The sequence below is a fragment of the Danio aesculapii genome, chromosome 12 (assembly GCF_903798145.1).
Source record: "Danio aesculapii chromosome 12, fDanAes4.1, whole genome shotgun sequence".
In the NCBI taxonomy this organism is placed as follows: Eukaryota; Metazoa; Chordata; class Actinopteri; order Cypriniformes; family Danionidae; genus Danio; species Danio aesculapii.
In genome coordinates this window covers 15,537,101-15,554,571 of record NC_079446.1, presented here as the reverse complement: position 1 = coordinate 15,554,571, position 17,471 = coordinate 15,537,101, and the positions used below count along the sequence as shown (strand labels likewise).

At 37.2% G+C, this 17,471-nt stretch overlaps 1 protein-coding gene across 1 annotated transcript in view; it reads right to left on the bottom strand.

The window, feature by feature from the left end:
* Nucleotides 1-10,424, bottom strand: part of kbtbd2 (kelch repeat and BTB (POZ) domain containing 2) — a 28,550-nt gene extending 18,126 nt beyond the window's left edge. The window contains exons 1-2 of the mRNA XM_056469722.1: nucleotides 9,976-10,424; nucleotides 5,666-6,079 (exon numbers count right to left, since the gene is read on the bottom strand). Of these exons, the coding sequence (XP_056325697.1) occupies nucleotides 5,666-5,838 (173 nt within the window). The 5' untranslated portion in view covers nucleotides 5,839-6,079; nucleotides 9,976-10,424. The remainder of the gene's footprint in view (nucleotides 1-5,665; nucleotides 6,080-9,975) is intronic.
* Between the last annotated feature and the right edge of the window lie 7,047 nt (nucleotides 10,425-17,471).

Here is a 17,471-nt window from a genome sequence, read left to right as displayed (position 1 = left end):
CTGTCTAGCATAAGTCTCAGTCCAGCATCCTAGGAGAGAGCCTTTAAACCCCCTTCTTATTATATGAAGGCTGGGGATAGATGTTGTCGGACCCCTTGAAAGGAGTCAATCATGGAACCGGTTCATGTTGGTAATAACAGATTGTGACAGATTAAGATAACTAGAAGTATTTCCTTTAAGCTCTGTAGAAGCAAACTCAAAAAAGCAAAAAAAAAAAAAAGTTGCAACGTCACTAGTCCAGTTATTCTTCAGAGTCGGTTTCCATATGGAAATCATAACCGACCAGGGTACCAACTTTACGTCGACACTGTTAAAACAGGTCTACAGGCTTCTGGGAGTTAAGAGCCTATGAACTACCCCCTATCATCCTCAAACAGATGGGTTAACAGAACGTTTTAATCAGACATTAAAAGCAGATGCTCAGGAACCTATCTTCTATTTGCTTATAGAGAAGTTCCCCAGTCTTCTACAGGCTTCTCTCCTATTGAGCTATTATATGGTCATGAAATTCGGGGACCATTGGTTCTGCTCATAGAGGTATGGGAAGGAAGTCCTAATCAGAAAGAACCCAATAATGTTGTCTCCTATGTTTTACAGATGAGAGAATGCCGAGAAAAGATGTCCAGTTTGGTCCAAACTAACCTGACCAAAGCTAAAGAACAGCCGTGTCTTTGGTATGATCCACTGGCTCATGAAATAAATTTAGGAGTTGGCCAGAAGGTGCTTGTAATGTCCACTAAGGAAAGTAAGCTGTTAGCTAAATGGCAAGGCCCTTATGAGGTTAAGAGGAAACTCAGTCCCACAACAAATGAGATCTTTACTTCTGGTCAAGCTCAAGACAGTCGAGTCCTACATGTCAACCTATTTAAGGAGTAGACCCCCTCAAGCTAAAGGAAAGTTACAGTCTCTGATGGTCAGTCGAGTCAGAAAGGAAGAGTCAGATGAGCAGTATTTGCCCGAGTCAAATCTAGATCTTAAACTTGATCATCTGTCTGATGTGCAGTCACAGGTGAGAGCTCTTTGCACTTCTGATGTGTTCTCAGAATTCCCAGGATTTACCAAATTAATCCAGCATGATGTAGTGTTAAAATCTGATGCTGCTGTGAGACGTTAAAATTACAGGGTGCCCGAGTGACTCCAGGAGAAATTGAAGGAAGAGGATTTGATGTTGCATCTAGAAATTATTGAGCTGTCCCACAGTGAGTGGTGTCATCAGGTAGTTCATGTGCCCAAGAAAGATGGGAGTATTCCATTTTGCATCGACTTTAGGTACCTGAATTCAGTTTCTCAATTTGATTCCTATTTTACTCCTTATATTAGTGATTTGATTGACTGATTGGGACGATATATAACAATGGATATTTCTAAGAGCTATTGGCAGATCCCCAACCTTGAGAAGATCCAGGCTGTGGAGAAGTGTCCTGTGCCACAGACATGCAAGGATTTGCGATCCTACATAGGTTTGGAAGGATTTTATTGTTTTATACCCAATTTTTCTAGTAGAGCTGACTTGAGCGATATGGTTGGGACACGATGCCCGAATTAGTTGCAGTGGACAGTGGAAAAATTACAGGTTTTCCGAGACATCCAAGGAGCTCTAACCAATGCTGTGTTTATAATCCTGACTTTCACCAGCTATGTGTTGTACAGACCTAAGCCTCAGAAAGGGGCCTGGGGGCTGTTCTCTTGCAGGGTATGCCTTAAGCCAGATGACCAGTTGCCTTCATTAGCCAAAAGTTAGGTGGAGTTAGGGGGAGAGTTCATTTTGGAGACCGATTACAAGGCTGTAATAAGACAGTAGCTGGAGAAAATGAAGGAAACAAATGGGTGGATTATGAGATGGTGTCTTGCAATGCAGCCATTCCGTTTCAATGAGCAACATGTGCCAGGGAAAACCAATGTTACAGCTGACTGTATTTCCCACTTGATTTTGTGAGTTTGCTTATATTGGTTAATGTTTATCATTTTGTGGTAATGTTTATTGTTGCATTTATTCAGTTTTTGTGTTGTATGTAGTAATGTGGATTTTGTTTTCTCCCTTTTTCAATTTAAATTAGCTCATACTTTTCTTTATAAGCCTGGTTGTTTTCTATTGTGTTCGGTCATTTTGTGTTGGCTGGTTATGTTGGTCTTATTTTTGTGTTTATTTTCAGTTGCGTTATTAAATTTTTTTTTTTTTTTTTTTGAGGACTTGTGTCCTATTTGTTGAGGAACAAATCTCTAATTTTAAAAAAGAACAGTAATCACAATAGCATAAAACCGTGATATTTTTATCCAAGGTTAACATACCGTCAGAATCTTATAGCAGCCCATGCCTACATGGCACCACATTCAGAATACAATGTTTGAACCATTGGGTTCACATGGTCCTCCAGAATGATACAGTAGTCCTTGGCAGTAATGCACCCATCTAGGACAAGTACTGGGCCTAGAGAATGCTATGATATTGCAGCCTAAACTATCACTGATCCACCCCTGTGCTTCTGCACACCATAACTCTCCTGGATGAGTGAATGCCCAAGATTTTCGCTACTGGCACCATTGAAATCGACATTTGGTGTTGGCTTGAGTGACCAAAGGTTTGGATAATAGCAGCCGCCATGTATATTGACCCTGTGGAATCCCAACAAACAGTTTTGTTAGAAACAGGAGAGTTGAGGTGCATATTGAAATCTGCAGTGAGTATAGGGCAGCTGTGGTTTTGTTTTTATAATACAATCCGGGTTAGCACACAGGCATTTTTCAGACAACTTCTTCTTGCATCCAGTTACTTCTGTTGAATGTGGTGTGCCCTTCTTGGGGGTATGCTGACATTACCATGGACACTGTGGCTCTGGATACGCCACAAAGACTTGCTGTCTTGGTCAGCGCCAGCGAGACACACACCAACAATTTGTCCTCCATTGATTTCTGATAAGTCACCCATACAACCACAGTTACTCCTGTTGGATGTGGTGTGCTCTTCTTGGTGGAATGCTGACATTACCCTGAACATAGTGGCTATGGATACACCACAACCTGATAAATTTATTCATTTTCGTTTAGCTTAATCCCTTATCAGGGGTCACCACATTGAAATGAACCGCCAATTATTCCAGCATATGTTTTACGCAGCGGATGCCCTTCCAGCCACAAACCTGTACTGGGAATAGGCATGGGACGATAACTGTTTTCAAGGTATACTGCGGTTTGGAAAAGGTCTTAAAACCTCCCAAAATTTTCTGCTATACCGTTCCTAAGGTATGTGTAAAAAAAATTTATTTACTTTTTTTTTGTGTGTGTGTCTCCAGCAGAAAAGATATCCAAAGACGCCGTTTTATATTGTAAAGAAAACTGTGATTCATTTGAATCATTTTGCCTGACATGTTTACTTGTTCCAAAATATTTAAAATGTTCCTCAAAATAAAATATATTATGTTCAAAGGGGAAAACTTTATTATTATTTTTTTACCCAGACATTTAAAAACAACATATTTTAAAGCAGTAATCACAATACCATAAAAAAAACGTGAAACCGTGGTATTTTTTATCCAAGGTTATCATAACGTCAGAATCTTATACCGGCCCATGCCTAACTGGGAAACACCCATACACTCTCACATTCACACAAGCACTCATACACTATGGGCAATTTTTTAGTTCATCCAATTCACCTATTTCGCATGTCTTCACACTGTGGGCAAAACTGGAGCACCCAGAGGACACCCACGTGAACACGAGAACATTGTAAAATCCACACAGTAATGACAACTGGGGTCCGTTCTTCATGTGTAGATTACTCAATTAGCTGGATTTGGTTACTGACGATTTGACACGATCCAGGATCATTTTGTTCTTCAAAAGGTTTTTAAAAAATATAAATAAAAGTGCTATACAATCTGCACTCCGAAATAAGTCACAGGGGTTTTCTCTCCCCAAGGGGTTCAAAGAGAACATTTATTAATCTGACTTTTTAGATACAAATGCATACTATTTTAAGGTACCGATCCAGCTTTAGAACAATTTTTGTATGATAATGGACATGACCAATATTCTTGTTTTTTTATTTAATATAATAATATCAAATGTTTTTTTGATGCAAAATTACTTTAAACAGCCATTTATTAAGAAACTTGAATAGGCCTACTATGATAAAGAAAATTCACTCAAAGTAAAACTAAATAAATTGATAAATACTCTTGACATTCATTCATTCATTTTCTTTTCGGCTTAGTGCTTTATTAATCTGGGGTCGCCACAGCAGAATGAACCGCCAACTTATCCAGCATATGCAGCGGATGCCTTTCCATCACTAGTAAACATCCATACACACTCATACATTAGTCAATTTTAACATAGCCAATTCACCTATACCACATGTCTTTGGACTTGTGGGGGAAACCGGAGCACCCGGAGGAAACCCATGCAAACACGGGGAGAACATGCAAACTTCACACAGAAACGCTAACTGACCCAGCCGAGGCATGAACCAGTGACCTTCTTGCTGTGAGGCTAACGTGCTACCCACTGCGCAACCTTAACCTTGACAAATACTCTTGACATGTGAACTTGTAAAGTCTGGTACAACAAATGTGGAAAGTTATTGTGTATCAAATTTAACAGTTAACTTAATTTTGCTTACATGGATAACTGAATATTAATTAGATGATGTCATTACACTGCTGTACCGTCAGCCAATCATTGCATTGCTGATCGTGATTTCTAAGACCGACAGATCTGTCCTTCACAACACATGCAGCAATCTCAGATCAGTTCATCCAGACTTTTTAATCTGATTCGCAAAATTGTTTGAAGAACCAAATTAGCCAGAGATCAGTTGTCAAGATTAAAAGATTCAAGATCTGCCAAATCATCTTAGATCATTTAAGCGAGGTGTGAAGAACGGACCTTTGGTCCAGCCGGACCGTCTTGCTGTGAGGCAACAGTGCTAACCACTGAGTCACTGTGCCGCCCACACAATAAATTAAACATACTTAAACCATGGACGTCACTAGGCAACATTTCCACTACCTACATTTTTCCTCCCTAAAATTTTGGAAATTAGTTCTGCAAACTGTACACCTCCCTATGGTTCAGTGCGATCTTCAATCCACAGTGGCTCAAAACAGAAAAGGAGGACATGGTACTGGTTTACTGATAAATTGTCATTGAAAAAATGTCATGGGAAGCAATCTTAAGTATTTCACTGCATTCACCCCTCATGAAACCACAACTGTTAACCTCTGGCAAAAAGCCTATGACATATAATCGCATACTTTATTTAATCATGTCTCTCCTTTACTTGAAAATTAATCTTTAAACACAAAACATTACAGTGTATGTGGCATTACCTACCATACTTTTCATGCTGACAGATAGTACTCGAGTCAATAAAGTTTTACTGGATTAGAGTGATTGACAGACAGAAACATCAAGAACTGTTTTCTATTAAATACGATTTTGTAATGATCAAATTATTAAATATTTATATAGCCTTAAAAAAAAAGCTTTAAATTCAGATGCAACTAATTTGTCTTTATGCACTTGAGCAAAGAAATGCAAACAGTATAATGTATGTTGTACAGTAAACAGTACATTTTAAAAGTATCAATTTGGCACTGTTATCGGTATACTATTCACAACCCCTTTAAATATTAAAGTGTTTACAAAGACTGACTCTACCTACCTGAAGTAAGAGCTGCAGGTGGCCAGCACCATCTTATGGCAGGGGAACTCATTCTCCTCCACCAGCAGTGTAATGTCAGTCAACAACTTCTGCTCATAGAAAAACTTTAGCTGTTCCAGCACAGAAACCGCATAATCTGTGTTGACTGGCCGACGCTCTCCAACCTCCGACATGTTCGTATCCCATGAGTTTTCAACCAGCTTATGAATAGCAAAGCGTTATTTGTTCTCTTGTCAGATTATTCCGATTTCTTGAATACTTAAAAGTTAAGGTCATTCCTCTAGTATGCTGAACCAAAAAGTTTTTCAACAGCTCCCAAGTGTTCCAATGTCATGGATGATGTTGGGATTGAGGGAGAAGGAGTAATATATAGGTAATAGGTTTACATCAAAGCACCTGCAGTCCAATGTGTCTCTGGGAAAGAAAATGGGCACATTAGACAGTTATAAAGTCAATAAATAAATAAATAAATACAACTGAACCACAAATTATTGTTCCTAAAATTAAACATTTAAATCAGTATTTAATAATTTGCAATACAAAAACAAAATCAAAGCACGAATTATATGGGCGACAAAATTTATTTGTTTCAAAAAACAAAACAAAAAAAAAACAATATGCAAGATGGTGGAACTGTGTCTCGTGTGAATATGCACATCCAAGTGGAATTCTACTGTGCACAAAATACAGAAATAAATGCACAACCATGTAGAGACAGTAATTACTTGCCATCATGCAAGTGTAGGGGGTGTAGTTCCATGTAAATTCCACAAGTGTTAAAACCCCGATGGACAAAAGGCCAATCAGAACACAAAATGGACTGTTGCATGGCTCACGGTGCATACCCTCAGCCTTTGCATGTAATTTAGGTCAGGTTCTATGTAGAGCTGTGCAATTAACTGATTAACTGAAATCGTATCAAAATCGTGATTTGAACATGTGATTTCTAAATCACCTTACAGCATGATTTTTTTTGTGCTCTCCAGTCCCAACCAGTGTTAATTTTGAAAACAAATTTTTATTTAGTTTTAGTCTTTTGACTAAAATTCCATTTTAGTTTGTCATATTTTAGTCTACTGAATCATTTTAGTTTTAGTCGACTAAATTTCATAAATTTACTCTAGATTTAGTTGAATAAAATATTTTTGGCTTAATTTCAGTGTAATTTAATTAAAATCATTCATTCATTTTACTTTTCGGCATTGTCCCTTTATTAACCAGGGTTCGCCACAGCAGAATGAACTGCCAACTTATCCAGCATATGTTTTACGCAGCAGATGCCCTTCCAGCCACAACCCATGACTGGGAAACATCCATTACTTTTCAAATGTGCGTGTGTGCATCATGCATCACACACCAAGATTGATTCTAATTAGATATTTTAAAAAAAGAAACGTCCCTCAATCACTTTCACGTCTCATTTTTATTAGACAATGAAAATGTCATTATATTTTTATTATAGTTGTTGTCATCACTTAATTTTTATTTAGATTTTGTCAGAAGAAACTTCTCTGTCACAAAAATTAGGGTGAAAATTGTGTCAACAAAACTAACACTGGTCCCGACTGATACTTTTCTGCAGTATGCTATTAGAACCATTCATAACACAGCACGCCTAAACAGAGCACGAGAACAGTAGACTAATGTTAGAAAACTACTAGCCTCAGCAGGTGACCACTGTTAATATCAAGTCCTGTTTGATATATATATATATATATATATATATATATATATATATATATATATATATATATATATATATAGTTTTCCTTTGGAAATGTGTTTCAGATTCACACTGTAAAACCTCTGTGTGGCCTGGGTCATAAGAAGATCACTAACCAAAATACCAGACTGATATGTTGCTCTGGGATCATTAATATGCATGCCTCACGGTGTTTGATAAGCCATAACATTTCCAAGTGAGACAACAATAATAATTTTTCTTCCTTTGTTAAGTTTATATTTTTACTTAACTTACTATGCATGTGGGATTTTTATTTTGAAAACGTGAGATGCAGATTGTTTACTATGCATTACTGAGCATGAGACATTTGTTCAGACACGTGTCAGGATGCAAAATGCAGGAATTACAACACCACTTAAAGAAGCATAGGGTATGTTTAATTGTACATTTTGTTAATTTATTATGTTTGTGAAATTTAATGCATACGTTTCAACAAACATACATAAACTCCTGAATCATGTAATATCACTCATCTCTGTAATTTTTCTGGAGTGAAAGAAATATATTTTAGTAAATGTCTATTTCTGCATCTGTGTTTTTAACATTATAGCTTAAAAATACAACACAATACAACTACAAAATAGGTTCATTTGTTACACTGATATGCTTATAATAGAGAGCTCACTCATTCCATGCAGGTAAAATAAACCTCCACCCATTAAGTTAATAAGATTTAACCAGGCATCTACTTTGTTAAAATATTTTTTGAAATTTGAAAAGGGATAGTTCGCCCATATATGAAACTCACCCTCAAGTGGTTCCAAATTGTTGCGTTTCTTTATTTTGTTTAACACTAAAGAAAATATTTTGAAGAAAGCTAAAAACTTGAAATCACTGACTTCAATAGTAGGAAAAACAAATACCATGAAAGTTAATACTTACATTTTCCTGCTTACTTCAAAACATATTTTGTGTGTGCAAAAGATGAAAAAAAAGTCAAACAGATTTGGAACAAGTAAAAAGGTGGGCAAATGATGACGGAATATTCAGTTTTGGATTAACTATCCTTTTAAGTGTGACTACCCTAACATTTTCTTATTTATCATCTTATTCTTTTCCAATAACATGTGCTTAAAAGAAGCTGGAAACTAGATTTTTTCGTCTCATTTGTTTATAACGAGTTCCAATAATTTGTGTTTTATGTAATTGTTTAAGTTGTGCAGAGACTACAATTTAGTACAAATTTGTAGCTACTTTTAACTTCTGTCATGCTTTTTCAGTAGTGTAGAGTGGATAAAGATTGTTTTCTTAAAGTATGAAATGCTACTATGGACAAGAATCAGTTTAATTTTTAAAATGCTGCTTTAAAACAAAAAAGCACCATTGTAAACAGCCTCAGGTTCAATATGAAGACAGGCCCTTTTTAAAGTGTACATGCTACCCTTTTATTTTTATGAATAAAAATTTATAAAATAATGGAATGCACAGCTGATAATGACCACTGTACTACTGGCAACTTCATTCTACTCAAATATTATCAGACAAAATACCTCAACACAAAACATCTTAACATACAAGTTAACTCCTAAATAATATTCTTAAGTCTTCACCATCAGATAGAAAGCTGGGTGTGCTCTTATTTTTGTCATTAAATCATCACATTACTTGCTTCTGGGGAAGGTTATGCCCAAAACTGTTTATAACTGATGTCTATTGTTCTTTCATTGACTGCATTTCATATTCTCATACTTTCATCATGTGCTGAAAAACAGTGACTGCGATGCCTGACAAATTATCATTTATTTGCTGTTTGATGCAACAGTTAAGCTATCTAAGAGGACCCCAACCCTGATCCAGGAATTTCTCACAGCATCTACGATTACCGGTTTTTATATGACATCAAAACACTAGGTGTTAGAACAAATAAACAAAGACTGCTTAGATTAGACTTGCTAAAGAATAAAATTCATTCTAGCACTAAAAACTACTCTCATGAGGTGCAAGTTTGCAGCACTGCAGGAAAATTGAGTGGACTAAATTCGCACTCTGAATTTGACTTTTTTTAGTTGCCCTTTTATCACAGCATAATTTGACGTCACATAATATCAGAAGTCGCCCTAAATAATGCTGAGACGTACATAGGTTTGGGTCACTTAAATAACCTGTCACTGTATCAAAAACCCAGCAAACAATAAATTCCGTACTAGGCGACGTCCACTCGGCATGTGAAGGAATTATGAGATTACAAATGCAGCATATAAAAGCACAATAAACAGCAGTCTTTTTTGAATTGGCGGGACAGGAGCCTTCTCCGGCGATAGCTGGTCTGTAATGTGGTGCAATGAGTTCATGTAGTTGCATTTAGATGTAAACAACTTTGTACTCGTAAAGAGAATTCAGTAACGATTTTTATTGGCAAAACTAAAATACAAAATGTGTTTAGCTCCACCATCGTGGTGTGGTATTGCATTAACGTAAACGTTCCGCAACGACATTACAACTATCGCAGGCAAACGCGTTTTAGCTTTAGCAAACCGTCAATCCGAAATAGAGCCGAGAAGAGACGGTGTTACCTGAATTATAGGCACACTGCCCTGTTTAAAAAGCCTGATAGAGGTCACCTTACCTCCGATGTGCTGCCTGGAACTCTGGCTGCTGCAAGATTCTGCCGAATGCACACCACACAAAGACGAAGGTTTTTCATAAACAGCAGTCTGCTAGAAATTTCCGGTCCTTTCCGAAGTCCGAAATATTTATGTGCCTACATCCAACAACCTGACGTCCTTATCATAATTTCAATATATGAATAAATTAAATCAAATAATTCACGTTGATCCCTGTTATAGCAGCATAAAGCTAAATGTATCCGTGTTAGAAAGTCTAGCTGTTTTCCCTATAAATCCAACAATACTTTTCCCCAATTTTACCATATCGCTATAAATATATATATAAAAAAACATAAATGATTTACTTAAACCATTTACACACTGTATGTAACGGTAAAATTACATATCGAGGCCTTTAAACGCCGCGTGAGCTACGGAAGCCTAATTTAGGAAGTTGCTTCTATCAAGGAAGCTAACGTTAGCTACAAGCTAGCAGCAGCGAGAGAATTAAACCAATAGATAAGATCCACAGTCGCAGTTGGGTGCCAAAGGGGGCAGGGACAGGATTTTTCCGCTTGGCCCGCAGTATGATTTGATAAAAAATAGATGCTAACAATGAGACATGTTCTCAGTTTCATACGCCGACAATCAACATTCAATCATCGTTATATATTATTTACCATAAATAGTGACATTGAATGCTAACTGCTCACTGAATGTAGCCTAATAAAAATTAAAATTATAGCATGACTAGCAAAGTAATTGCATAAATATGGAACTCTTGGAATTAAAAAAAAACAAGATTCCCTCAATACTTCTAAACTACTTAAAATATTCGTTTACAAAGTGCTGAGCTGTTAAAATGTACTTTGCATATAAAAGAATAAAGTAATGTAACGGTCAAGTTAGCAGCAACATTTATCAGTTTCAAAATTCTGTCCAAACTCTCACAGACCCTAATGCAAGTCATTCAGACAATTATGACACAGCAAAGCAACACCTGCTTATCAGCATAACAAGAAATATATAATATATTTGTATAAACCGTAAAATTATTTTTCTGTTTGGCTCAAGTTCTATGTATTCGTATGGGTATCCGCTGTGTAAAATATGGCATCAAGGTGGCGCAGTGAGTAGCACGATCGCTTCACAGCAAGAAGGTCGCTGGTTTAAGCCCCAGCTGAGTCAGTTGGCATTTCCGTGTGGAGTTTGCATGTTCTCCCCATGTTTGCGTGGGTTTCCTCTGGGTGCTCTGGTTTCCCCCACAGTCCAAGGACATGCACTATAGGTGAAATGAATTAAACTAAATTGGCTGTAGTGTATGTGTGTTAATGCAAGAGTGTATGGGTGTTTCCCAGTGTTGGGTTGCGGCGGGAAGGGCATCCGCTGCGTAAAACATATGCTGGATAAGTTGGAGGTTCGTTCCGCTGCAGTGACTCTTAAAGAGCCCATATTATCGGTTTTTGAAAATGCCCTTCCATGTAGTGTGTAACACAGCTCTAAGTGAAGTGAAATATCCAGCTAAGGCTTAAATCTGTAAGTGTACAATGTTTAAAACTATTGATTCATCTATAAAAGAGTCAAGTCATAGTGCTTCAAATGAGTCGTCTTGATAACGAGTCATTAGGTGTTTCGTGATGACGCGGCTACGAAACAAGTAGTTGTGCGCGCAAACCCGGGAGATTTGAAACCTGCGGCCCCGCCCACTAACAGAAAAAAAGTCTCACAAACACACACACAGAGAGAGACACCGGTCGAATGAAGTCACGCTGTGCAGATGGATATTATTGACAGTCTAATCAAAGATGAAACCTCAGCAATATAGCCCAGCCTTGAGCAGTTCGAGTGCTTCTGGAAATTACATGCTTACAAAGAAGACTTCATCGGTTTGTTAAAGGAAGGATCAGTAAAGACTGTCAGAACATGGATCAGTGCATCATGAATCAGTTTCTACCCCCATTTCACAAGTGTAAGTACGTGCGATTAAAATTGTTGCCTTGTTTACTCTAGCTTGCAAATTATGTATTTAGTTGTGTTTTGTTACTTGTAACTGCGTGTACTGTATCAGGTTATCTCTTTTTTCTCATATCGCGTGTAAAGCCACGTAAAATCGCGACGCGTGCCGCTTTGTTTACGGATCATCAGCTGTTGCTACACGCATGCAACGGTCAAGTTTCAAAGTAGTTCAGCTCAGGTTCGAGGTGAGGTGTCTAAATTGCACCCAGCAAGCTGAACTGGCGCTCTAGGTGTGTGTGTCGTGTCCTCGGGGAGGTATGTAATGTGTGTGTGTGTGTGTGTGTGTGTGTCTCCTCTAAGGGTAATGTGTGTGTGTGTGTCTCCTCGTGTGTGTAACGTTCTAGGCAAAGGATGATAACGCTGCCCTCAACCCAATAGTGAAAACGAAAGGGACCGTTAGTAAAATGAGGACCGGGGGGTGTCGCGGAAGGGGGGGATTCGCGGATATAACTGAGCGCCGCGCCCTCTCTATTCTGCCGCCCTAGGTCTCCTCTATGGACGCGCCGGCCGTGTGTGTGTGTGTGTGTGAAAAGAGCAAGTAGACTGTGACGGGCTAGGAGATCACCTCGCCAGTTCTTGAACTTTTTGCTCAATAAAATAGTTAGTCGTCAGTATTTTCTAGTCCATCGTCTGTATTTACATTCACCCACTGGCAGCCAAAATCCACTATGAAGCGTGTATGCACTGTGACTACTTTTATATTGTTGATTAGCTGCTGGGCATTTCACTCTATCTCGCGCTGAAGCCTTGTCTGTGTCGACCAATCGCAGCAGGCTGTCATCGGTCCAATCAGCGCAGATTAGCTTCGCGCTGAGGAGGGGTTTGGGAACAAATGAATCGCTGAACGATTCATATGGGAGTCGCTGGGATAATTAGGTAAAATAAATGCAGATTAAAAGACCATGAAAGTGTTGTTTGACCTTGCATGCATATTAGACTGTTGTTGGAGACCCTTACAACCTAAATATGACCCTATTTCATGTATAATATGGGCTCTTTAATTAATAAAGGGACTAAGCTAAAAAGAAAATGAGAGAATGTGTAAAATATATGCTGGAATAGTAGGTGGTTCATTATGATAAATCAGAGACTAAACCGAAGGAAAATGTGTGTTTGTATGATATATATATATATATATATATATATATATATATATATATATATATATATATATATATATATATTTACATTTAGTCATTTAGCAGACGCTTTTATCCAAAGCGACTTACAAATGAGGACAAGGAAGCAATTTACACAACTATAAGAGCAGCAGTGAACAAGTGCTATAGACAAGTTTCAGGTGTGTAAAGTCTAAGAAGCTAAGCATTAGTAAAAAATTTTTTTTTTTTTTTTTTTTTTTTGAGATAGAGAGAGAGAGAGAGAAAACAGTTAGTGGTATAGCCAGAGGCTATACAGATTAGGAAGGCAGTTGCAGTTGCAGATTAGGAAGGAAAGTGGAGACTAAACAGTTGCGTTTTTAGTCGTTTCTTGAAGACAGCAAGTGACTCTGCTGTTCTGATGTAGTTAGGGAGTTCATTCCACCGATTGAATGTGAGATATATATATATATATATATATATATATATATATATATATATATATATATATATATATATATATATATATATATATATATATATATATATACACATACATACACACTCACCAGCTACTTTTTTCCAACTGCTCATTAACGCAATTTTCTAATCAGCCAATCACATGGCAGCAACTCAATGCATTTAGGCGTGTAGATATGGGCAAGATGATCGGCTGCAGTTAAAATCGAGCATCAGAATGGGGACGAAAGGTGATTTACCTGATTTTGAACCAATTGAATGTGGCATGGTTGTTGGTGCCAGACAGGTTGGTCTGAGTTTTTCAGAAACTGCTGATCTACTGGAATTCTACTGGTTTACAGAGAATAATCCAAAAAAGAGAAAATATCCAGTGAGCAGCTGTTCTGTGGGTGCAAATGCCTTGTTAATGCCAGAGATCAGAGGAGAATGGCCACCATGTCATAAAATGCGAATCATCTCAGACTGGTTTCATAAACATGACAATGGGTTTACTGTTCTCAAATGGCCTCCACAGTCACCAGAAATCAATTCAATAGAGCACCATTGGGATGTGGTTGAACAGGAGATCATGGATGTGCATCTGACAAATCTGCAGCAACTGCATGATGTTATTATGTCAATATCGACAAAAATCTCTGAGGAATATTTCCAGTACCTTTTTGAATCTATGCAATGAAGGATTAAGGCAGTTCTGAAGGCAAAATTGGGTCCAACTGGTGTACCAAATACAGTGACCGGTGAGTTTATATTCATTCATTAATTTTCTTTTTGGCTTAGTCCCTTTATTAATCAGGGGTCGCCACAGCAGAATGAACCGCCAACTTATTCAGCATATGTTTTACGCAGCAGTTTAGTTCAGTGCAGTGTGGTTCAAATTTCACTGCTGAACGTCTAAACACTGAAGAGCAAATGCATCAATGCCCAGCTCCACAAGTGGCGAGTGGTGAACATCTGCGCATGTCATTAAGAAAAAAAAATGGTTTGCCCCTCTAGTTTTTAATTGAAATCTGAAAATGCACTTCCTGTTTTTTTTTGTTTTTTTTTTTTCAGTTAAATTGTCCGATTACCTATATCTTAGGAAGTGGGCGTGGCTAACGCATTTAACCGCACCGCTCCAAATGTACGTTTTGACAACAAACGGAATAGGTGAGAAAGAGGTGTCTCTTAACTAATAACTGCTTATATGCTAATATTTCTCCTTTTTCCTGATCTTTCTGAATGAAATGCCTACTTTACTACATCAATTTAGCTTGCAGTAGAAAAAACAAGCCACTATTTTGTCATTTAATGTTCTGTTTCTCTAGGAACTGCTTCACAATGTGAAAGAAAATTACGGTTGCAGCTTCTGGTTCATGGGAACTTTAAATAAATATATGGTGGCTTAATTTTTTTTTACATTTTGCATGTTTAAAAATACATTTAAGAAAAACTGGTTAAAGCAGTATTTATCAAACCCTGATTCATTTTGTTCTACCTCTATTATCTAAGGAGGGAGGTCTTCCTTTCTTTTTCATTCATTTATTTTCTTTTCAGCTTAGTCCCTTTTATTAATGAGGGGTCGCCACAGCGAAATGAACCGAAATGAAACTTTTCCAGCATGTTTTTACGCAGTGGATGCCCTTCCAGCCACAACCCAACACTGAGAAACACCCATACATTCTTGCATTCACACACATACACTATGGCCAATTTAGCTTATTCAATTCACCTATAGCGCACAGCTTTGGACTGTGGGGGAAACCAGAACACCCAGAGGAAACCCACGCAAACACTGGAAGAACATGCAAACTCCACACAGAAATGCCAACTGAACCAGCTTGGGCTCAAACCAGTGACCTGCTTGCAGTGAGGCGAGCGTGCTAGCCTACGCCACTGTGACGCCTTCCTTTCTTTTTCCTATGTAGTTTCATTATCACTAAATTGCTCATTAACCTATCAAACAAGAGTTTTTGTCATGGAATCTGATTTCTAAACATAATTTTAGTCCTCTGTTATTTTATTTTAAATAATGGTTTTAGCATTTTTTTGAGATAAACAAGTATGTTTACTTAGCATGTTCTTAATATATCTGCAAACAAAACTTTTTTTCTATCCTTTATAAGAGTCAAAAACTTGCATACTAGCACCTAGCCATCCTGGCTTCGGGCCTGATTATTTAAAAGACATCTTTTAAAATGGCAAAACGAAGAAGAAAGGATTACTTCCATAAGATTGTGTTATGGCAACAGTACGCTTACCTGTATGACGTGTTATCATGGAACTATGAAAAATTAAAAGATAAATGTTGGAAATCGATAGCCAAGACAATTCTGCAGCTTGGTGAGTAGCCTACTGGAATAACCATGTACACTAACACATCACTCATGTTCTCATTCAAAATGCAGCACAGGTAATTTTATATGAATTTATCTTTGAAGATAACTCTGTCTTTTTTTGTTTTCAGCTGTAGCTGGGAAAACACTCCTGCAGCTCTAAAAGCACCCAATGCTGGCATAGAATGAATCCACTTATCTAATATTTGCATTTTATGGGTAAAACTGTCACCTTTGGGTAAACACTCAATGCCTAAATCAATCATATATTTGGTACCATGACATTTCAAGATTTTTATCTAGACAATATGGCTGTTGCAACAACAATAAAAATGGTGTAGTCAAAATGATGCTTAACTTGTGCAATATGTATGACTAAGAGAATAAATCAAGAACAATGCTTGCCACTCACATTAATGGCAATACTTGATTGGCAGAGGGGTATATATACACACACAGGAGATTTTTTTATTTGTTTGTTTTAATGAGTAATTTACATTATTAAAATGTTCCATATGTTGTGCCTTTGGCATCTGTACTCACTTAAAACAGTTGGGTTAATAATAACCCAACAGGTAACCCATAGATAGGTCAATTTGGCACCGACCTTCTGTTGGGTTGTTATAATCCAATTCATTGATAAGGTTGACCCAACAATTTGGGTTATAAAAATAACTAATTTGTTGGGTTATTTTGCCAAAAAGTGGCTTAACCACTATATAATAATAAATTATTATTTTTATAGTAGTAGTAGTAGTAGTAGTGATCTTTATATGTAAATAAAAAATGCACCGCTTTTATTCCATTGGCAAAACTTTATTAAACAGAAGTTAATATTGTTTGAAAGTTTGACAAAATATATTAGATCTTGGGTTTTATTTTGAAAAGAAAGTGCAACGATTGCATAATTTATTGGGTAATAAATGTTTAGTCCATTATTTTATTATTATAAATAGACTTTTTTCATAATCTAAAAAGTTGGATTTGTAAAGGGATACATTACCTTTCTGAAAATATACATTTTATAATCACACTGCAATGAAAATATACTTACAGTATACTACATTGAATTTGTCTAAGACAGGGTTGTCTAATTGTTTGTCTAAGACATATGCAGTAGAATATTTAGATGGCTATGAATGTTACCTCAGATTCTGTGAAGCCGATCTAGTGTCATATGTCAGTAGTTTGAATCTGGAACACATAAACTTAAATTTTATAACGAAACCTACAAACTACGAGTCTATCAGGATTCTTTACAAGAATTTGAATGGTCAACATATCAGGACTACATTAAAGTTCTTTAATGAACCTGTTTTCTGAATCCTAGGATTTAAAGGGCACATAGTTTACCTCTTTTTTTATGATTTAATATTAATATTATGGTTCTTCTGAGTGTGCCAGTTTAGGATCAGTTTAAAACACAATTCAGATTTTTTTATTATAATGTGTTAAAAAGTGTCATGTTGGGGGCGTGTCCACTGTTCGCTGATTTATGGGTGTGTTGCTTCACATGTAAATTAGTCTCGGCTTCCCGCCAACGTAACAAGGGGGCGGGGCCATGAGCTCACCCGCTCTGCTTTTGCAACAGAGTCTGACAGGCAGACTGAG